Source organism: Zosterops lateralis (genome assembly GCF_965231275.1).
Source record: "Zosterops lateralis genome assembly, chromosome: 10".
NCBI classification, from domain to species: domain Eukaryota; kingdom Metazoa; phylum Chordata; class Aves; order Passeriformes; family Zosteropidae; genus Zosterops; species Zosterops lateralis.
In genome coordinates, this window is record NC_139770.1 from 10,665,837 (window position 1) to 10,689,534 (window position 23,698).

At 42.2% G+C, this 23,698-nt stretch overlaps 1 protein-coding gene across 8 annotated transcripts in view; it reads left to right on the forward strand.

Moving 5' to 3' along the window:
* Positions 1-23,698, forward strand: part of LPP (LIM domain containing preferred translocation partner in lipoma) — a 334,290-nt gene that overhangs the window by 272,397 nt on the left and 38,195 nt on the right. For all 8 annotated transcript variants that reach the window (XM_083868545.1, XM_083868547.1, XM_083868550.1 and 5 more), the window contains one exon: positions 3,456-3,625. In XM_083868545.1, the coding sequence (XP_083724671.1) occupies positions 3,456-3,625 (170 nt within the window). The remainder of the gene's footprint in view (positions 1-3,455; positions 3,626-23,698) is intronic.

Here is a 23,698-nt window from a genome sequence, read left to right on the forward strand (position 1 = left end):
AATGATAGATACATTGTTTTTAGTGGGGTTTTTCTGGTTTTCTAAGGAAATGAGGCTTGTGCAATCGCGCTGCCTGTGTGCATGTGCCTGTCTGCTTGTCAGTTCCTCCCTCACCAACACTTGAAACTAATATCCATTTTCAACTACATTTGAGCGAGTTGCAGGAGTTGGAAGAAGAGACAGGTTTTTGCAGAAGTCTTGTGAGTTCCCAGATTGCACCAAGGTCTGCAGAGGATGCAGTCTACAGTGATCACATTGCTGCAAACCAGATCGTTGTATATTTGCCCATGTGCCTTTAAGTGGATCCAGCCACCCAATTGTAAGCTCCCAAATTTGAATATTTTGGCTTATTTGCTTTTACCTTTTGGGTGAGTGAGTCAGTTGGGTGAGTTGCTAGGCACAGAGCTTGTGTTTTGATTCTCACTGGAGTGGCCATGTCTCATGAAAAACACGGTTTGCTCGAGGCCACAGTGTTATAATTTGCATATAAACTTAGAAAAAAGGAAGCTTTCTTTAAGCTTTCCTGGATGAGAGTTTATAGGAGTATTTTTGTCTGTGTATATAATATAATATATATAATATAATAGCAGAAACTGGACTTCTCAAAAATGTAGACAGGTTAAGTCTGTCACTGCCTCAGTGGGAATCTTCTGTGGAAAAACACAGAAAGAGGAAGGAAAGCCTCAGGAAACCAACTTAAAGGGAGAAGTTGGCCAAGATTTGTGTTGTGCTACTCTTTGGTTTGTATCTGACCACCAGCAGTGTAGTTGGGGAGTACCTCAGAGCTTTGGGGGAATGTAGCCTCAGGGCACCTTTGGGAGGCAGAGAAGATGTCTTTATGCCCTTTGCTCAAAGAGGGGACAGAGGTACAAAGGCACTGAGTGACTTGTCCCAGATTCCATGAGTATGTATTTGAGTTAGGAAACAGACCCAGGTCTCCTGGCACAGCCAGAAGTATGGTCTCCATGTAGACCATTTGCTGAAGAAGCAAATGGAGAGATGCCTTGGTCAAAGGGGAAGATAGATGCTGAAACATACAAGACCTGGCTAAATTATGAATGTGAGAAGAGAAGGAGGGGTAGAAAAGATTCCCACATGTTCTGCTCAGATGTTAACAAAGAAAGCTGAGAAGTGTTTGCATAGACACTACATTATTCCATGTCCAAATGCCTCATAAAAATAATACCGGATGATCACAGAATGGCACACTAGGGAAAATAAATTCTTCCGCGGAATATTCCCTCTGGAAAAACACTGTGTAAAGTAATACACTAATGGCTTTCAATTTCATGTTTTATATATAGAGATATTAACTGCTCCCCAGACGTCTCTTCATATTACAGCCCAGCTACACGAGATGTTTGGAGAAGGCCCTGGAGCAGCTCTGTGCCGTCCACATGCAGGGCTGAGCAGGGCTCTCCTGTGGTCCACAGGAGTGTCTGTCTCCTTCTCAGTGCAGTGCTCACTCCTGTGGTTCTCTCCAGTGGGTTTGGGTTTTTTTCTTCCTAGCCCTCATGGTTTTTTCCATTCTTCCCCCATACTCTGTAGTCTCACCACCATGCTGGGAAACCTGAATTCCCTTTCCGCTCATAAAAAACGAGTCCTCTTTAGAAGTGTTACAGTGGAGAGATTAAAGCACAACAGTGACAATCAAAACCCTAATAACAAATGCTAAGGAAAGTTAAGTTTTAATAATTAAGCATTAATAATTCCATTTGGGGGATTTTCAGACTTGTCTGGATTCATCTGGTGAGTTCTCCCTCCACATTCCTCAAGCTGGGAGCTGTTTGAGTCAGGAACTGTCTGTCCTGTATAAAGCCAACTACAGTTATACCATTGTAGCAAACTGTAATGATCTGGGTTCTTTTCCAAGCTTTCCTAATATATCTCAAATGTGTATATATATATCATCCTGCCACATCCTGAGGGATCCAAAAGTAGCTTACATGCTTTGTTCCCTGAATGTAGCTTGTTGGAGTGTGGGACAGGAAAGAAGTCATGAGTGTGGGGACACTGACAGTGCACAGTGAAGGGCAGCAGTCCTGTTCTTGGGATGACAAGACAGGTCTAAGTCCTTGTAGGAAGTTGTGCAGTATTTGCATGAAAAGACCATGGTATGAGAGAGTGTTGTATCATTACTGGATTATGTAATTATCAGGTACATATTACTTCTGTATGCCTTTCTGAATAATTCTATATCGAACTCAGTCTGCCTTCCTGCTTGTACCTCAGCTCTTGCTTCCCTTCCCACCCTCACTGACCATACCACTCCACCCATGAAGTCTTCAAAAAGTGCAGGGCCCTAAGGCTGGGGCACCATAATTACCCTTAGTCTGGAGAGTGCCATTCAGAGTGGGACAGTGCCTCAGATCATAGTTGCTCTATTACCTTTGGTGGGGCTCTCCTGTGGAGTGTGGCTGACCTTGTCCTTAATGCCTGCCATTTTCAACATAAATTTTTGTCTAAGGAACTTCATGGGCTATCTCCATTCTCTGGAACTCAAATGGCACAGAGAAATGGCAAAGGTGTGCCTTCCACCCACCTCTTCAATCATCTCTACACCACAGTCTTCCCTAGGGAAATGTTTTTCCCATGAGCTATGGAAATCTTGTCTTCACTTTAAATCTACTTGCCACATAACATCTTTAGCAACAGTCTGAACAAGGCAGGAAGCCTTTTGTGCATGTGTGTCTGCAGACTTTTTGTTATGCATTTGTATCTGACATTAAGGACCTTTTTCAGAGACAGACAGAGCTCTTAAGGCTTGTCTGTACTTAGAGTCTTTACCAGCAGTTTCTGATATGCCTTTCTTGAAGGATGGTAAGAATAAAGTATCCACACATCAGTTTCTGTAGGAATAGTTTCTGTGCTACAAATAGACAGAATATCTTAATCTGTATTAATCTTTGAACAGAAAAAAAAGTAATTGGCTCCATTGAGAGAATTGATTTAAGCTGTACAAGCAAAAACTTCTCTTTAAATTGTGCTGCCACCAGGCAGCTTTATACAGCCTCCTATAACAAAATCCTTTCATGTGGAAGCAAGGCTTAAAGCACAGGTTTATCCCATCTAACTGAGGAGCTGAGGATGACTCTATAGCTGGGTTAGATGATAGCTGAGTGGTTTGTATCTGGAACTCAAGATCCTAACAGTGATTGCTGTCTTACAGCAGCACAACTGAAATGAGTGCTGTCTTGGGAGCCAGTTTCAATCCTTTCTAGATCTTTTCATATGGACCAGCACCAGAGTGCCTTCCAGTGGCACTGGATCTTTGAGCTAAATTATGAATGGGGGAAGAGCTGGATCTTTGCCAGCAGTGGCACAAATTATTTTTTCTGTGGACTGGGCTGCCACGTCCCCTCGGCCTGCCGTGCAGCCATGGGTGAGTGGAGGGATGTCCTCTGCAGCTGGGACAACGGCCTTGCTTTGACTGCTGTCCTTTCCCCTGGTGACAGGACGCTGTGCCCGCTGCGGGGAGAACGTTGTTGGAGAAGGCACTGGCTGCACAGCCATGGACCAAGTCTTCCACGTGAAGTGTTTCACCTGCATAATGTGCAACAACAAGCTGAGGGGACAGCCTTTCTATGCCGTGGAGAAGAAAGCCTACTGTGAACCCTGCTACATTGTGAGTACCCATTCCTCTTTGTGCCCTGATTTTAGTGCACAGACATGGGAAACATCTTTTCTTTCATTGCCTTACAGTTCAAATCTGACAACCCTGTGGCAGTATCGTGAGCAACAGGTTTTTTTTATGGTCTTCAGAAGACCTCTGGTCTTTTCAGTTTGCTGGGTGAATTACCTTTCCTGATCTGACCTGCCTCTGAAATGAAGTGGGCACAGCAGGAGAAAGAGCTGGGTTTTGTGATTGTTTCATCTCTGCAAGGAGCAGACTATGCAGTCATTTTTTAGCAGTAGTGTGGTTCTCAGCTTTCCGTGTTGAGAAACCTGATACCAAAATGGTTACAGATTGTGGTGCCCGCTAAGATTAAGGATGTGGGATGCAAGAAGCTCTAAAACTTCTAAAATCAAGACTTTTGCCTTGCTTGATGGAAGACTTTCTAATGAACTAAGGGTCTTTGGATTAGATACCTTTTGAAGCTTACCTTACCCTAAAATTTCATTTCATGCCTCCAACAAGGTCTTAAAGCAACAATTAACAGTTGCTCTAAGGAGCTGCACATTTTAAGAGGCTCCCATAACAAGTAGCTGGAACCAGTTACACAGGTGCAAATTAAAGAAACATCCCATAATGTGCCTGAGGCTTTACCTTGGTCTGACCTTAGTATCCAGTATAAAAGGATTATCCTTGTAACTCAGGAGAAGAAAAGCACTGGAACATTCTTAAAACATTGACAGATCTTTCTCTAAACTTCCATTTTGAGTTCTTACAAACACTGGACCTTAGACCCTTCCAGAATTGGACTTACACTTCTGAAAGCAAAAAATGGATATTTCTCATTACATTTCTGTCATTCCAGTGATAATTAGAGCAATAACACTATAATATTTCTAAAAATGCCACCAGTATCTCATTGTTCTCTCTATTTCTACAGAGCCTTCACAGTGAGATTGAAATATTGAACATAAAAAGGGGGGATTGTATTTTATTTACAATGGCAGTGATAGATGGACCTTGTTAATTTACTTTTAAAAGCTGAATGGTCTTTTGGTGAAATATGTACCTTTTAAATAATTTCTATTTTTGTTTGCACAAAAATGATTGTGCCATAAAAAAATAAGTTTCATTTTGTGGCAAGTTTAACCATGTGCAAAGCACTGAAGACTTTAGGAAGGTGCATTCATAATATAATTGGAGCAACTTTATGTAACTGGAATTAAACATTTCATTGACTTCAGGCTGGAATTGACTTCATCTGCTTGCAGATTGATACTTTCTTTTCTTCTTTTTTAAATCAAGCACGCATTCTACACCACTCATCTGCTTTAGTTTGGGAAAACATCTGCATTAGCCACTGTAGTAATGGTTTAAGATTATTTAATCCCATTACTTATACACTTCATTAGCCTGAGTGAATTGTTGGCAAGGGTTCAGTAAACTTCCTACATCGGGAGATAAAAGGATAAAAAAGGAAAGGGAGAAGGATTCTGTTCCTCATTTTCTTTCAAATTTATCTTCTATCTATTTAAGGGATAAAGGAACGATAATTGCCTGGTTGCATCTGCATTTGTATGTTCTGTGATATGTCTTTGCAGCTCTGAGTACAGAGGAAAGAGTAAACGTTTAATAGTTTCCTTTTATATAACCAGAAGGGGCCTTTAAATGTTTATCCATGCTGTCCACAAAAACATGGTTATGGAGTTAACCCAAAGCACATCTGGATCCATCTGCTGCTGCACATGCAGGGAAAAGGATGGCAATGCTGATGGGGCTACATATATGTAGCTGGACAGCTGGTACTGAGTGGAAAATGAGAAGCAGGAATCTGGCAGTCTGATGCAGTAAAGAAAAAAAAAAAAAAAGCAAAAAGCAAACAAACAAAAACCCAAGCACATATTAAACTCTTAAATGTGGAAGAAACAAATATTGGGAGCCCATGTCTTAGTGTCTTTCAGAAAGCTCAGGGCTCTGCTGTGTTGAAAGCCAGATCTACAAGGCATCTAGGCTTCTGCCATGCCACTGGCTTTAGGCCTGAGGAATTTGTGTCCTAGAGCATATGTCTCATTGATTTTTCAGTGGAATGAAGCCTGCATTGGCTTTAGTAGGATAATGAATGCCTAAGTACACTGAGGCTTTGAGCTAGGCTTGCAAATTGTTCTTGCAGATGAATGAGACCCTTAAATTGATGAGGCACAGTCTGACTGCTTTTGTCTTTAGATGCCTTTAGATGTGTGATGCAGTTATCCTGAACTCAGAGTTAATGACCTGCTTAAAATCTAGCCTGTCTAGCCACATTCTGCTGAATTGTGGCCTCTGATTATTTTTGTTTTGGTTTGGAGTTTTTTCTGTTTCTTTTTGGTTGATTGGTTGGTTTTGGGGGGCTTTTTTGGTGTTTGGTTTTTGAAGGTGGGTGGGGTATTTTTTGTTTCCCAAAGTCCCTGTATCAGAAAATAGCTTGGATACTAGAAATCCTAGGTCTGTAGAAAATCAGTGGGACTGAAGTACTTTGATTCAGATTCCTCTGGACCTGAATTCCCATGGAAGGTGCAGCAGATGTGACTGGCCCAAGACTGCACAGCTAATTCATGGCAGTGGCCAGCTGAGAAAACAGGGCTCTCAGCTGGTGTAAGTATGAGTAATTTAGTGAAACTTGTTTCTGGTCTACCTAATTCACACTGATTTCTAGCACACATCCCTATTTTCCCTAGTCAAAAACTCCTGACCTCTTATGCAAGCCATAGAGGCTTTATTCATATAAAGAGAATAAACTAATACTTGCCTAGTAATGCTTGCTTAGTTGTGATATATGAATTCTTGAAGCCTTTGATTATTTTTTAATAATTCACTGGTGTGACTTGTGGCCTCATGCACACAAAAACTATGCACAAAAACAAAAATAAATGTTTTTCAACAATTAGAATTGGCTAATCTTCTCAGTTTGTTGTGTGACTCTTCTTAGCTGTGGTGTAGTGAAGCCATAATTAAGATTACTGTGAAGAGCTGTATTTAATTACTGGTTAGCGAGTACCAAGCCTAAATAGCCTGCAGAAGGGGTTTTCTTTGTTGTTTTGTTTTTCTGGTTTTATTTATCAGTGATCCAATTAAGATTAAATTCCCCAAAAGTCTGAATTAACATCTAAGGAAATCAATCACCTGTTTGAAAAGAAATATTTTTCTTAATGGGAATTTGAGTACCAGAGTTAATTTCTTTCACACAAAAATCCTCCCACCCAAAAACCCATCACTGTCATTTCCTGTTACATCTTCTGAGTGCAGTGAGTTCTGTTGCCAATGTGTTTGCTGGTTTTGCTCTGCATCCAAGGATTCTTTCATTATTGATGTTATTTCTAAAAGAGTACCAGTCTTCTCCATTAAGACACTTCTGCTGAACTAAAAGCAACTGTAAAAACTAAAGTGTTAATAGGAGACAGATGTTTCCCAGTCATTATGACAGTCAAGTTAACATCTGAAGTACCATGATAGGGTTTCCAGTGTAACCAGTGCACTGCTGTGCACGTGATGAATGCCGTGTCTGCAGCATGTTATCAGTATATTACCCCCTCCCTTACAGGGCAAATTACTGACAAAAGAACACTTGGTTTGCTTCCTCTAAGCAGTTTTAACAGTAGTTTAAGAGATTTTAACACTGGACTCAGAGCAGGGAAAAGGCTAAGCGTAATATCAGTGGAACTGTTTTTATAAAAGACTGAAGAGCAAGATGTTGAGCAGGGCCAGCTGTCTGCTGTCCAAATACCATGTTATCATAAGGACTGAACACAAGGTTAACCAGACACACCAGTCTGGCAAGAGTGATGCTGCTGTTTTGTGAATGGGGCCATCTTTGATGTCCAGATAACTTTCTCCGGGATGTGGAAATTTTCCTCCGTTCTCTCTCCCCTCTCCTGGCAGTCTGGAGGTTGGCAGCTGGAGATGTGCACTCTGAGGTGAGGGCTGGGAGGGGCTGGGCTCCTGTAGTTAATGCAGAAAGCAGCAATATCTTGCTGGTGCTCCTGGCCTCTCTGGGTTTCTTCTGTTGTGTCCAAGTCAATGTGACCCACTTGAGGAGAGGACCACAGTGGGACTGGGAAGGGTACAAGGAAGCAGAAATAACCAGGGTCAGATGAAAGACTTCAGAGAAGTGTTGGGCTAGAAATCATGAATGGTTGAAGGAGAAGAAAGAAACTCTCTTTCTGTCAAGCTAGAGCAGGGGAGAGGGTATCCTCTGCAGAGCCCTGTGGAGACCCAGGGATTGAGGTTTCCTATTTCTACTCAGCACTGTGAGATATTGTGCACAATATCTTAAACCCATCCCCAAAGATCACTTACAAGGATTTTTTGCAGGTGAAGTTCATCTTTCCATAATACTAAAGCTGTGGAAGTGCTTGAAGGAAGAAGAATTATGCATAGAAGTCTTGCCTTGATTATTGCTGTTCCTCAGCTTTGAACGTCAGATCATAGTGCTCCACCTTTTTTTTCCTCCCCACCACCACCCTATTGCTTTTTTAGTGAGCAGAAAAAAGTATATCTTAGAGGCTTTTTTCCCCTCTTACAATCTCCTAACTTCCTGGCCTGTCAGTGGCTGTAGTTCAGTAGGAGAAGATAGTTCAGAACAGAACACAAGAGAAATGCTGATGTTTAAGAAATGGTACAACAAGAGCCACTGGTGCCATGGAGCTTCCCGGGAAGGCTTAAATTTGCTAATCATTCTAAAATGTCAGTGTTAACTCAGTTTGTGCTCATTGAAATCTCTGGTGAGACTGCTATTGGCTTCAGTGTGGCTGGTATTGTAAACCTCACCCTATGTGCACGTGAGTGTGGCTGGTTGAAAGCTGTGCAAGAGCAGCTTCCTGCAGCACATAGGGTTTAAAGTGTACGGTTGTTCCCTGCAGTAAAACTACGTCTATTTTTAAAAATAATTCTGCAATTTGTAAGCAGGGATTACAGCACTAATTTAGCAACTATGTAACAATTTAAATTGGACCAGAAAAGAGAAACTATAATTTAAAGATTTTTTTTTTTTATGATACAAGTTTTCTTCTTTTTAAAGTAAAAAGCCTTTTATTCTTGTTTTTGTCAAGCAACGTATTGAATTTGAGAGTAATTTATGGAAAGTGCTGCCAGCATGGTATTGCAAGTGCTCCACAATTTGAATTTAAACTGCTCAATGGGATCATTAAGACTATTATGCCTGCTTTCCAAAGAGTTTGAATTCAAAATGACAACTGGAACAAAAATATAAAATAAACTAAAGAGAAGTCACGCACTCTTTGCGTGGTGGAATTTTTCTGCCCTCGAAATATTTCATTGAGATCAATGCTGCTCTTCAGTCCTCTCCTAGAAAAAGCTGGTGTTGCTAGTTTTAGTTCGGAGCTCCTGTGTGAGTCATCAGCAGCAGGGAGCTGAACCTGTGACCCGTGGATCGAAAAGCATTAAGGCTCAGTTCCCGTGGCACAGAGATGGAGCTGGGCTGTGCCAGGCAGCAGCAGGCTCAGCCCTGGGTATTTCTTACCCTCAGCAGAAGTGGTCCATGGGCGTAGCAGCCACAAAACAGGTCCAGGGTTTTGGCTCACTCACAGGCGTGTTTTATTCCTGCTGATTATTAGTGCTGATAGCTTTGCTAGTCTGCAATTGGTAATTCCTTGGGAAAAACATAATGGCAAGGGAAATCTGTTACATCCAGTAAACTGATCATTTGTAAAAGTGAAAAATTAGTAAATCCCTTGAGGGTGTAACAGCCCTTTCTATTGATAGCACCCAGCAACGGCTGATATAAGAAATGGAGACAGAAGGTGGAGGAGGAGTGGTGGCCATAAGCTCAACTCTACTGCTTTGAGTGGTAAATGTTCTTGTGCAATCCGGCCAGATAGAGGAGGATGGGATGCTGTTGCATAAGCTGCACCTGGAGCTTCCAGGAGTCCAGGTCTAGGAGGTACAAAAACGTGTGAGAGAATATGTCGATGAAGCAGCTTCTGTCAGAACTGGGACAGCTGAACTTAGCTGACCCTCTGGAAGACTGTATCTGTTTTTTCAGTGGCCTACCAGCTGTTACAGGGGATGGGTCGTGCCTCTTATTTTGTCATGAGGCAAGGGAAAAGGTTTCTTTGCAGAGGTGGGTGAGTGGGGGACTCAGCAGAGGTCAATAACCTCCTTTCTAAACTAGAATTATAAAGAAAGAGGAGAAAGTGTACCATGAGATGATGAGGTAATGCTTTACAGGGATTCTTCTGTAGAGACCCAGAGGCTCATATGAAAGAAGACAGGGCCAATTCATCTTGCTGTCCAACAAGGACAGGACAAGAAGTCTGCAAACCAAGCCTGTAAGAAAGAAAATGCATAGTGTTCTTGGAAGACATGAGAGCAAGCCCTGCCAAGAATTGCACTGGGCTCACCTTGATGATGGATTCTGAGACCAATGTACCTTGGTGTAATTGACTTTCCAGAAAACTAACTGGAGTGTTGCTTTAGAGGAAGACCAGCCATGGATTGTGGAGGTAAAGCAACTTGATGCTTCCAATGAGAACAGTGTCGTGAGGGGGATATTTTTGGAAAAGTACTATAGTGCTGGACAGCATTTTAATAGATACATCTGTGTTGGAAGATTGGGCATGAAATGCTGATAAACTATTCACTGATGTCTTGGTGGTGCAAAGTTTTGTTAGGAATGGATCATTTTTCATTTCTTTTCATGGCCCCTGTTTAAAAATGTGTCCATATTAAGTGACGACTCCTCCTCCACACCTGGAGATTGAGCTTGCTTGCTTGAGATTTTTGTGATGGCTTGCTAGAATCCAGATCTTTCTTCCTGTGTGTGTTGGCAGCATAACAACCTGAACTGTAGTCTTGTCTCTGCCTTGTGCTTTTATAATTAGAGGCATTTTTCATATTTTGATTATATGAACTAAGCATTGATTTGACATGTATAATCTAGAAAAACTATACCATGGGAAATGAAGAGTTCTTAGTGGCTGAAAAGATGATACTGTGAAGGACCAGCTGCTGCCATTCAGTGAATTTCTCGCCTCACAGGGTGAATTCCACTGACCAACTGTATATTCTTTGGAAGAAAATAATCTCCCTTTCTGCAGGACTAATGGGATTTTATGGCTCCTGGCTATAGATCCACTTATGGATCATGCTACAGTAGAGGGGATGGCAAAGTCATTTAGCAATGGATTGTAGCTGTGTTGAGCTTTCCCTATGGAACATATCCCAAAGCTTGCTGCCTTTGCAAGTTAGCAGAAATGGCTTATAAGGAAAGAATAACATCTTTGTAGCATCTTCCTCATTTGCAGTCAAGTGTAGATGGGTATTGGCAAGTCACATCCAGTGTTTACAGTGTTCATCTCTTTTCTTTAAACTGTTCTTCACCACCTCCTCAGTGAACTACTTGCTGCTTTCACCCTTGGCTGCCTGAGCAGCATTTGGAGATACCACTGTAATAAACTCTTACTGTGGTGTGTCAGTGAATGAAAGTCTCTGCCTCCAAAAAACTTCTTGGTAAACAGCAAGTCTACGGAAAAAGCAACAGCATTGTCTCCATATTGCAGATGGAGATCTGACCCTGAGAAGTTTAAATGCAGTTTGTTTAGATCATGGATCTCCATTGCTGGAGGACAGGTGGGACAAACAGCTCTTTGGAATAAAGTCTAAGCATGGACAGACCTAGGGGTGTTTTCTAGCCTTACTTGTTCCAGTTCTGAGCTTGAATGACCTGTCCAGGACCACAAACACATCCTGCACTGTACAGCTCAGGTTTTCCATGCCCTCATTTTCTACCTATTTGCAATTCAGCCTGCCAAGATCTCGAGGTGAAGGAGCTTCCTTTCTTTTCTTCCCCTCTTCCAGTCACTGCTGTTTAGAGACTGGACATGAATATGAACGAGCATCTGAAAGCTGAGTGAGGGGTCTTGGAAAACCCAGGAGGGTAGAAGGTACCATGACAGTGTTCCTTTCCATGTAGTCCTACTGCTTGCTTGTAACTCTGCATAGTTATTTGTCAATTCAAACTGCTGAAGGCAATTATTCTGGAAAGGCTGTGATTTATATGAAATTGGGCCTGTAATTTAGGCGTGTGTTTCCATCAGATCCGTGTATTATGGAGCTCTGTCCTTTCTAATGCAGTGATGTCAAAGCACTGCAGTGTCCAGACATAAAAAAAAATTGGAAGTCACTGAAGTAAACAAACCAGAAAGTATTGGTTATTTTTACTAGGCCTGCTGGCAAAGCATAGTGCATTACCTGTGAGTAACAGAGCTGAATCTGTCCTGGCATAGGTGTGTTTGGATTTAGCAGGTATGGTTCCCTGAGCAGCGTTGAAGAGAGCAAAATCTTGTCTTGCTCACTCTCAATTCCAGATGCCCTTTTCCTTCAGCCCAGACAGTGATTTGCAAGCCTGAGTGCCAGGGAGCTCAGCAGGTTCTTGCAGCATGCCACTTGAGCCGTCTCCTTGGTGAAGCCACACTCCAAGGAATTTGCTCTGGCAAAAGCTCAGTCTGTGAGTCGATCCTCCCTCTAGTGTCTGCCTCTGCTCTTCACTCCAGGATATGATTTGTGTGCATGTGATGTTTGTTTGCAGTGGGGGAAACTGTTTAACTTGCCATCACGCACACAGAAACCCCAGTGGGCTTCGGAGATTTCTGGTTAGAAAAAGATAAAATCATGCCAGTATAGGGAAAGTACAACAAATGGGAATGGTGACGTGAGAAAATGTTTATTGATTTTAAGAGCATGGAGAGTGTTTGGTACTCACGTAGAGACAAAGCAAATTGTAAGACTGTTGTTTCATCTCATCTGCGTTGATTACAAAGCTGTGGGCCAAGTACAATATTGACAGAAGAGAAAAATCATCCACTAGGGTATTTTGGGCAGAAGGAAAACCAGATTATAGCTCAACTCTGATGCTGTGGGAATTGCTGGGGACAAGAGATTATTGTGCATTGGTAGATAGCAGCCTTCACAGGAGTAGAGAGGTTGATGTGGTCACTGAGACCTTTGGTCCCGTGGTGTGCGCCCATCTCTGCGAGGTGGGGATAGGCAGGGATGGCACCACGCACATCGGTGAGCAAGGAACTCACAGGGCATCTGGATTGCTGAAAATGAGTGATGAGATCTGCTCAGTGTTGTCCCTGCTTTTCCCTGGCTGCTGTTTCCTGACAAACATTTGACACAGAAGCACTATGTAGGTTTTCCACACCAACCTGTTGCTGTAACTGTCAAAGCCAAGTTACTACACAGCTCTCCGAGTCAGTGCAGGGAGTTAGGAACTGGTGGCAGTTCTTATGTTACATGCCCACATTTCAAAGGCTTTTGTTCTTGTTAAAAATGGAGCTTTATGGAAAGAAATAAGCCAAGAATCTTCATGACCTCTTTGGTCTGAGGTTATAAAGCACAGGTGCAATAGTCTTTAGTCACTGTAGGAGTGTGCTCCTGCAGATGCTATCCACTGAAAAAAATCTTGGTATTGTTTTGATTTTTATTTTCTTGCTGGAGTCCATCTACTAATGTGTATAATGCTGCAGCTCATTGTATTTGCATCCTTGCTGTTTGACTCTAACACTGAGTGGCCTTCCAGATTCTTCTGTCACTTAACATTCTTGATGTAGATGTTTTTTCAAACTACTTTGAAGATGTCAAAAGTAATGGTTATTGTGCCCAAAACCTAAAAGTTGCTGCTGACCTAAACCAGATACTTTCCCTTGTTTGTGAAGGGAAGTACAGCAAGAGGGGGAAGAATAACAGGGTTGAAACGTAAATTAATTCTCAGATGTTATCAGGGATTGAGATTTTAAGTATGAATATTCCATTAGCTCCTGACAAGGTAGTTTTTTGTTTAAGGTCGTGCTTGAACCACTACACCATCTTGGCATTCCACCAACAGAGGTATCTGTGTAAATGCAATCTGTGTTCAAGCCAGACAACACTTTAAAAATTTTATTTAATATTTCCTACAGCAAGCCATCTGTGACTGGTCATATTTTAGGAAGCAAACGAACATCATAGCAATGTTCGCCAATCTCTTTGAGTAACTTCTAGACTTTTAAAATTAAATGTGCTGCCAAATATTTATGTTCTGTTGTGAAAAGAAAAATATTTGTTTGACATCCTAGTCTCCCTGGCAATTTGCAGTCTTTTGCTCCTCTGAGGAGCTGTGCTTTTCTTGTGGGTGCTGCAGGGCCAAAGGAGGATGTGGGAATCCCTAAAGGTGCCTTTTGGGCTCCTCAGCAGGGAATGGGGGCAGCTGTAGTATGATGGGGCTCTGTGGGAATGAGAGAGGCTGAGCCCTGGGTCCTCCCATGGAGGGGGTGACAGGGCAGGCTGGGGGCCTGGTTGTGCCCAGTGCTGACACTGGAGGGGCAGAGGGTGCTGGAACAGGCACAGGTGGCCATCACAACATTCCTGCCCACCTGCAAAAGGCTCAAGAGTTCCCGGAAAAGCCAAACCACTTTGCAGGATATCTTCCAGTGCATCTGCCACAGGCACTGCAGCCATCACCAAGGCAACCAAGTTGCCAGAATTCAGCGGCAGCAAAACAGAAGGAAAAATTAGTGATGGCCAAAATCATGGCTGCTAAATACCCTGATGGAGCTGAGCTGTGCTCTAAATCATATCTAGCATTTAGCAATAATTTTCAGAAAAAGTCTTGTTTTCTTATCCTATCTACAGATTTATGGCTGGCTTAAACTTGATCATTCTAAAGTAGTGAAATGCCTTTGTTCAAGAGCTTGGAAATTAATGTTATCCTCTTACCTACATAGAGGTACTAATAAACAAGTAAAATGTCTAAAACTCACCTGAAATAGTGAATTCCATTTTGGAAAGGCTGGAATGTTCTGAAGAGTCCCTGGTGGCACAGTACCAATTTTTGCTCAGTATTCATTTGAAACGGTCCATATAATTTGCCTGCACTTACCACCTTGGGACTGTTGCAACCAGCAGAAGCCCAGGTGAATCATCAACCCATAACCTGTCCACATGTGTCTGTCACCTATAGGATCAATGCCATACATAGAACATGCATATTCTTATATTCTGGAAAGAGGCCCTTGCAACAGAGCGGAGAGAGAAAGCAGTTCTGATTTGCTCTATTACCTCTGACAGTTTTACTTTCACTGTGGCATGGCAATAAGATTAAAGTTTTATGGTAATATCACCTCCATCCCGACAAAAAAAAAAATTAAACCTCTCCTCTCTGGTACTTAGATTTCAAACTCTTTTTATAGAGCCTCTGCATCTGTTAATAAAATCCTTAATTCATTTTGAACATTTTATTGTCACTTTGGGATAAAAGTTTAATCAGATAGAATTATTGCCCTTCTAATATTCCCTTAACCTTTGCATTTTAGGCTTAGACCATATCATTTAAATTTTAAAATCACTCTTTTATAGACTTGAATGCCCCCATCTCTTTTTTAGAGGGTACTTTTGCACAGGAATGCCGTAGTCTGTCTTGAGGTCATGTGAAAACTTAAAAGGCTCCAATGCAAGCACTGCTCTCTTTCCACTGAAATGTCTTGCATGCCCTATTAATTACTTTAATGGTGACATGCTGGTTTAAGGGAGTTCTTTATTAATGCCACTAAATCTTTTTTTTATTATTGTTTAAACACTTTTTCTTTCCTTTATGTAGATGTATTTAATCCTTCCTGTCTTTAAAATAAACGAGTGCATAACTCCATACAAGGTGTTTGACATCTCCATCTTTCCTTCTCAAGAGGATGTAGGGAGGACTTTACTCCCTTGTCTGTATTGTTCACATCCCACTAGACATGCACATCTGTACTGTCTGTCTTCATGTGTTACATTGGTGTGGTGGAAGTAATATTTGAAATCTGATCTCTCTCTTTCCAGAAATAATATACAGTGAATTTGCTTTTACTCTTCCAGGATGTTGAGACTGTAGAGGTCAGTTTGGATTTTTTGCTGAAAGTGCAGCACTGCCAGTTCAAGAGAGGATTTGCTTATGTTTGAGCCTTTTCCTAGTGAGGAGGATGAGTTGATTTGCTCTCCTCAACCTGAACTAAATAAGAGTATTCTAGTAGTCCATTCTTACTTCAAAGATGTACAGCGTTCACTGTCCTAGATTATTTATAGAGCAGATCTTTTGCTGAACTAGCTGGCTGGTAAAACACTGACATCCATGCCTGCAGCTGGATTTTAGTCTATGAGATTTCTATTTTTTTTAAGGTCGAACCTTTTACAAAATACCTATTCTTGATTCATCTTAGTTGCAGATTTTCTTGGTCTGGGGAGGGGAAGCAAGATGTGAGAGAGAAAATATCATTAGGACCTGGAGAAACTTTTTCAAAAACACATTGGACTGAGGAATTGGCTGCTTTTGGTTTGCTAACTCATTCTTCACAATGATACTTAAACTCTTAGTAGTAAGTCATCTAATTCTTTAGTCACTTTAGAAAGTGTTATGTCTCCAATAACCATTGATGGTTTCACCATGGGACTCTCCACGTTTGAGATATATAAATAAACTTCACTGTTTTTAAAGAAAATCAGAGTGGATTGTTGAAAAATTTGTGAAGAGATTTCACTAACAGCAACTAGTTTTTTCTTTGGTGAGGGAACAGTGGTTTAGGGCTTGGGATTGGGGTTTTTTGTTTTCTTTGGGCAAAGTATGAAAGCTTGTGTTACACTGCAGTGTTTCTCTTGACCTCCCCTCTCCCAGATGACTTCTGGCTCCTGAAAACATCTGTGCCCAGCTGGGTAATAGAGTTTCTGTGCAGCCCTCTATGGCTAATGTTTACCTGTACATACAAACAGACTTGCACTGGAAGAATCTGGAAGCCTGAATTCAATCTGAAATGATTTGTCATTTGCCTGGGAAAGGTATTCCTTCCTCCCATGGACCTTCCCCCAGGTTTGTTCAAATCAGTCTTCAATTATCTCTAGCACGCTTTGCTGTTCAGTGGGCAGAGCCTTTTGCTCACAGCTGCTACTTTAATTTTGGGAGCAGGCAATACAGTCATGCACTTAGACGGTACTAAAGGGTACCTTTTGCATTTTCAAACTTTGCTAAATGGAGCCCTTTGCATTTTAGAATATGTAGCTAATTAAATGGCAAGGCTGAGCACGGTTTGAGCCATGAGTTAGAGTCACTCTTAACTTAGATAAGGGACTGGATCCCATAAAACAAATGAGTCTAAGTTATGGGCCTGCTCCCACTGATCCCAATTTAAATGTTTTCTTTAAAATTAATAGGAGCTGGATCTGATTTGTGGTGCCCAAGACAACGTGGCTAATGAAAGACATGAGACACAGACCCCATCTCACAAAGTGATTCTCTTGAGTGTGTGAAGAATCTAGACTGGCTTGATCAAAAGAATTTTCAATTTCTATTTTTTAAAGTAGAAGTAAGGAAGATTCAAATTAATTTTAGTGGAAATTTCCTAAAATTAACTGAAAAGCTCAAAATATATTTTACCCCCCTCTAAACTTGTTTCCTTCCCTTTTCCCATGTGGTTACCTTGTTTATTTTTTAAATAAATAATCATATTTTAAAGCAGTGTAGATAAATTGCACAGTATGCTCCAATGGGGTAGATAAATATATTCCATCTGCTGGGGAGTGATTATTAAATAATTCACCAGTGGCAAACCCAGGAGTGGTTATCCATTTTCCTCTCATTCATGGGTAATTTTTTCTACATCCCGTAGGAGCTCATTATGTTTTCTTTGTACATAATGTTTAATAATTTTAAAATCTGGCACTAACCCCTCCATCTACACATTCTTCAATTTTTCCTAAGTATTTGTGCATGTGTACACATGTATGTATTGGCAGAGGAAAATATTTGTTTTCTTTCTCCCTTTTTTTTTTTTTTTTTTTTCATGTTGAGAGAAGGTGAGAATTTATGTATGAAGTGAGGTGGGGAGTTGAAGGCAAATTTCCTCCAACTGTGCAAGGGAGTTTTCTCCTGCACAGATGGTGGATGGGTCACATCCCTGGTTTCACCCTTGGGTGGCAATCAACAGAACTTCAGGGCTATGGCATTAATATGAACCTCGTACTTCAACATTTATAAACAAAGGAATAGGAAGCAAGGTGAGGGAGTGGGGCATCTGAAGAGCCCTGAAAAGTCTCCTTTTTCTCAATGTTAGGAAGAATTTGGTTATCTTGTAAGGGACCAAGAGTGAGCCCAATGAGTCTGGTCTGTGGATGGGCAGCAAACTATTACCTGATTGAAAACTGGAGCTATATCCCATCAGTGGGAAAATTGCCAGAGATATGTGGGTTGGTGGGCTTCAAATCTGACTTTAAGGGAGGAATTTGACTCCTGGTAACAGACCCAAAGGCCTCTGTGAGCTTTGGTCAGGCAGGGTGGGCAGCTGGGTGGAGGACTGGATGGGGTTGGCACAGAGCAGGAGGCTGGACACAGTCAGGAGCTGGCACCTCCAGTGCTGGATCCCATTTCAGAAATGGTCATGTTCCCATGACTGTATGTGCTCCACGGGGCAGGAGGTGAGGGACCACCATCCTGTCCTGCCTGGTGCCAGTGCCCAAGGAACTATGGTCAGAGCTGGGCTCTCCCCCAGGCTGGAGGCAGATGTTTGCAGTTAGAGGACAGTCATTACCTTGGTGCTAAAATGTGTAATTAGCCACAGGAAATTCTTTCCTCAGCTGATGAAGACAGGAAGGTAAAAGTGTCTCTTAATGCTTCCACTGTTTTTCCTAGGGAGCTGAGTGAATCTGGCTGCCCTCACAGAGGGGAACAGCAATCCCATTCCCCAGCAGATAATGATCTCTGCTGTTCTCTTGCACATGTCTAGTTGTCCATACTGTTGGCCAGAGAGGAACAAAACCCTCTCACTGTGAGGCAGGGATCTGCTTTATTCTGCTCTCCCTCTTTTTTACATTCCCTGTAGGTATGTGCAGACTCTGGGTTTCAGAGGCAGCTGGGCTCTGTACTAAGCAGGAGCAAACAGCTTTTCCCTGGGACAAAGACCAGATCCAAGCAATTTGGGTTTGACTGTAATTGCCATACGAATCTTCACCTGCAAATTCTTCCTTTTGTTGGTCTGCTAATCCCTTTTACTACCTGGGGAACAGGTTTGGAGGGGAGAGGGGAAGTAGTCCAGATGTGAATTAGCGGAACCTTGAATATTTTGCTTGTTTCTGAAGAAAGGCTCTTCTTTCCTTTGCACTTCCCAAGCTGATATTCTGCATATTTCCATCCCATATCTCCATCATAGTCAAAGCCAGAATAACACTTTCCATGACTGGTTTCTGTGCAAAACGTGAGTTTTGCTGTGCTCAGTATAGGAATGGAGTGTTGCAACTAGTGAGGCTGGTTCTGGCTCTGAGCTCCCTTTTCCATCTCATTTCCTGCTCTAAATGATTGGTAATTTTCACTCCTAGAAATAATGGTCCAGGATGGAAAAGCACAGGAAAGCTACTATTCAGGTAGAAAGAACAGTGTTGAGTGGTCAGACTGAACACAAAGTTCCAGGGCAAATGAACAGTGCGTTGTTCAGCACTGTGTGCACTATGGACATGTGAAAGAAGTTGCACCTTGCAGAGCAAGAGCTGGAGGATAAGCTGGCCAACGAGCCAGCTGCAGGAAAAGTTGTGTGAACTGTGGGTTTGTGGAGCTGCTCTAATTTAAACCTCAAGAAACTGGTGTGAGGGAACAAAGAAATCAGCTGTGGACTGGAATGGTTTGATGGCTCTGACAGGAGGTGGGGACTACAGAATTACTGCCATGCTGGCTCCTCTGTGCCCATGGCTCATGGTACATCAGCACTTCTCCAGCTGTACAGCACAGGAGACACCTGTGTTCTTGCAAACCCAGACTGCTGGCACTTCCATCAGGGATGCTGTGGAATTCTCTGCTGATTGATATCCTTGATACGAACCAGAGATGAGCACTGTCACTTGAATGGAGCAGGAACAGCAAGCTCAGTTCTCTAGAAAACTGAGCTTAGGATGTAGACAGAGATATTTCCATGGTGTCTTTTTTTCTTCTTACATGCATATGCTGCCTCTCCCCATGGACCTTGCTGTCTTCAGGTCTCTAGGTCCTGAAGAGAGCAATTTTTGTGTGAATTTCCTATCCATGATGGTGATCCAGTTGCTCTTTTGCCCTCTGTCAAGCACATTCAGAGTGAGAGGAGAAGTGGTTGGCTTAAATGGGCAGGATAGGTCCAAGGGTAGAGCTGGGAAGTTGCCTGGGGCTTCCCCACATGCTGTCCAAGGTGTACATACATGGCCCAAGCACCTTTTCCTGCTGCTGTTTCTGAAATGGCCCTGCTGGCTGCCCCTCTGCCTAAACACCCAGAACTCTCCCCATGCAGACATGGAGCTGGGCACTGATGTGCTCCACAGCCTGTATTGCAATGTGCCATTAGGAAAACTGTAGTTGCCAAATGTTTCTGGTTTTACATGAAGCTATTCCACCGAGGTTATCTGATTTTTCTTTGGTGCTGAGAAAAGCAGTTGAATCAGATAAGAGACCTGGTGGGTGGAATACATTATGTCCAAAAATCAATCATAAGGTAAGGTAGGAATAGAATTGAGTTTATTTACAGTCTGTTGACTTTTATAGTTAGCACCATTTATTAGAGAAGATGAAGAAGAAAATTAAGCAGAGGGCAGGAAAATGTTTCTTTGTGATATTTTTGTGCCTGGCAATGGAAAGAGATGTGTGTACGAGCTGACAATTTATCTTCTGCCCTGAAGAGAAATGACTTGTTCTCAAATGGGCATGAAATGAAATAGTGCAGAACACGATAGGAACTTTTCTGAGTAAATGGGTCAATTTCCTGTCATTCTCTCGATAATTGTATGTAGAGCACACTACGCTCCAAACACTGGCAAATGTGATTTTTTTTTTTCCCCTCCTGTTATTTTACTCCTCTTGTAAATGGGTGGAAAACATATTCCAGTGCTGGCACTATTATAATCAGCTTTTGCCAGTGGCTAATAGCAGTCCATTTTCGGTGAATGCTTATTACCTCCAAGCAGTCCAAGACACTACATAATAACCCAGCACTGTGCAGACTGGTACTGCTAGGAACGAGATGCAGTTATAGAGAATGCATTGCAAATGCCCCATCACAGCAGGAAATTTGCTTGTCCCTTTATCTTCTCTTGCCTAATTGCGAAATAAGCCCTGGTGCTCTAGCTGGAGAAGGAACCTTGTTTGTCTTCCAGAACTTCCTGGTATGGTCAGGGACTTTCTGCCTTGACATCCCTTAGCAAGCTGATGCATTTTCCTCCACTGTGAGCAGCCCTTGCTGTTTCTGAGGGGACATGGATTCAAGTCAGGCTCACTGAGGACTGAGCTGGTAATTTTATTTCAGATGTGGTTAATTAAAAATAACAGAAACGTTGTATCAGGTGTCCAGTGGGTGACAATTAGGATCCGTGTGTGGCAGATTGGGTAAATCTCATTTACCCAATGAGGAACGGGTTAATGCAGTGACAAAGCTCCGTGAGTGCCTTTGAACCTCAATCTTAAGAAAAGGGGGAGAATATTATAGGGTTGGCCCCAAGATGATGGATTCTGGCTGTGGAAACACCTGGATAAAACCCAAATAACTTGATTTCAATAAATTTTCTCCCCTTAACTCCAAGTTAAGCAAGATGTAGACTTGTCCAGCCTATCTAGTCATGCATAGTATTATGCTCCTAGCTGGAGGTTATAGGAAGGATAAAAAACAATCCCAGCCTGATCAGGACTGCAGATACTTAAGCTGTGAGGTGTCATCTGATGGGGTAACACAGCCCTGTGAGAGCTAAAACCCATCCCTGCCTCTCCAGTGACTTAGGGAGAAAGTTGCCCAAGAAATAGATTTCAGATTAAGATCATTGAGAACTTCTGTTTTCACCCCAGTTATTCCCCAAAGTGAAAATCTTAAATCACGTTTCGATGGTTAGAATCCAAAAGCTTTGAAAGGAAACCCCAAAACCATATTTTTCTTTTTTTTTTTTTTTCTTTTCTTCCCACTAGTGAAAAGCTGATTCTAGGACTAGGCATTTCCTATGCAAATTGTTCATTTAGGAGGGGAAGTCATGGGTCTTTCTGGAGCTTTAAACAACGTTGTTTTTTCTTACTGGCTGTAACCAGAACTCTTCTATAAATACAGTCCAGGGTCAGTATCACCTCCTTTCTGTATATGCAGGACAGGTTTCAGTCCAATACAGGTTGGACTGGGTCACAACTTAAAAAAGCTATTGAAAAATTAGCAACCTCTGATTTTCTTTTTTTGTAGCTGTTGCTTCTTGTTGTTGTTTTTTGTTTTGTTTTGTTTGTTTGTTTGTTTTTTGTTTGGGTGGGGGGTTTTTTTGGGTGAGGTTTTTTTTTTGGTAGGTTTTTTTTTTTTTTGGTTTTTGGTTTTTTTGGGTTTTTTTGTTTTGTTTTTTTGTTTGTTTTGTTTTGTTTTTGTTTTTTTACTTGGGTTGTTTTTTCTTTCCACTATAATAGGAAAATGTCAGCTCTTCATAGCTGTCTGTAAGAACAGGCAGGTCTATTTGTCTTGTGCATACACTGTTGATGCAGATGGACTGGAAATAAGGATGCACAGAACAGGTCTTCATCTTCTGCATGTGCTGTCAGCAGAGGAATTCCTGTAGCAATCCCACTCTGTGAATCAGCAGTTGCTGAAGTATGCACACAACTGCTGGATGGAGCTGGCCCCACTTGGCTCATGTGTAAGGCTCCAGACTCCTCACAAGTCATGAGGAACGGGAAGTAAATGATCCTCTGACCTCCGTCAGCGGGGAGCGTGGAGAAATGTGTGTTGTTTATTCCACCTGTCTTTGGAAAAGTGCAGCCCTGGAGGACTGATTCAGAAGACAGTTATGCTCAGTAATTCTGGAACAGCTCAGCTGCCTGGGGTAGGATCAGCCCACTGTAAAAGCCACCAGGGGAATTGGGTCAGAATTCGGCCGTGCTGCTGCTTCGACCAGAGAATGAGTTCTAATGACTCTTACTTGGAGCAAAATAGGAAAAGATCAAGGGCAGAATTAGTCATTTTCCCCATGTTACATAACAATATTTTAGCAAACATTCTTCTCCCTGAACATTTAAATGCATTGCTTGAATAATCACTGAAGACAATGTGGCAATAATATGTTCCTGATGTGTTGGAGGCAAAGCATTTACTCTGGTTTTACTTTTGCAAAATATATTAAACTACTTAGTTTTTGCTGATGTTTACACACAGGGAGTGTGGGGGGTTGTTTTGGTTTTTACTGCTATTTCTTTAAGGGAGCACAAGGGGATTGCTATTAAATGGGTCTGATGCTTGTGGTGGAATTCATCCCAGATAACTTCATCTCGCTGCAAGCCACGTGCTTGGGCTGACATGCATGTGCCTTGGGAGTGATGGTGGAGAGTTACTGGTACCTCCTAGGGAAAGATGTTTCAAGCAGCCCTACCAACAACTCTTGCAATCACCCCAGTGCTGGTGTCACCTTTGCTCAGTGTATTTAAGGCAAACAGCATCTGAGTACCTAGAAAGTAGGTTTTCTTCCACCTATAGCTCCCACATGGCCTAGTTGTTTAGTCATGCTCTAATTCATTCTTGTTCAGGACTGACTTCATCAGAAAAGGCAGTTCTGACCATTTTCTCTGATGCAGCCAGGAAGAGAAAGTGAAGTTGCAATACACTCAGGTGGTTTTAAGTAGTTAGGAAATGGGCCCTGGAGATGAGTGGACCCAAGCTCTGAAACTGCCTCAGTGGGAAGGCAAAACCACCCTTTCATAGATGCAGGGGAGATGTGACTGATCTAGAAGATCAGAAGAAGACTGATCTAGAAGAGCTCTTTTCGTAGCTCCAGCTGAAGCCAGCATGCAGAAAATACCCTGGGATGTGCCAGAGAGGGTCAAGGCAGGGATGGAAGTGTTCATTGGGATGATGTGGGTCAGGACTGCACTGGTCTTCCCATCACAGTCTCTCAGCCTGCTCCACCTTCCCACATGGAAAAACACATGGCTAATACAGATGACTGCAGAAAGGAGATGGAAAAGGGCCTTAATCCATGGGAGGTGTGCAGTGGGGACCATTGATGGGTGTGGCAGTGCCAGAAGGGTGAGCTGGGTAGACTACAATGCTGCCTGTGAGCAAA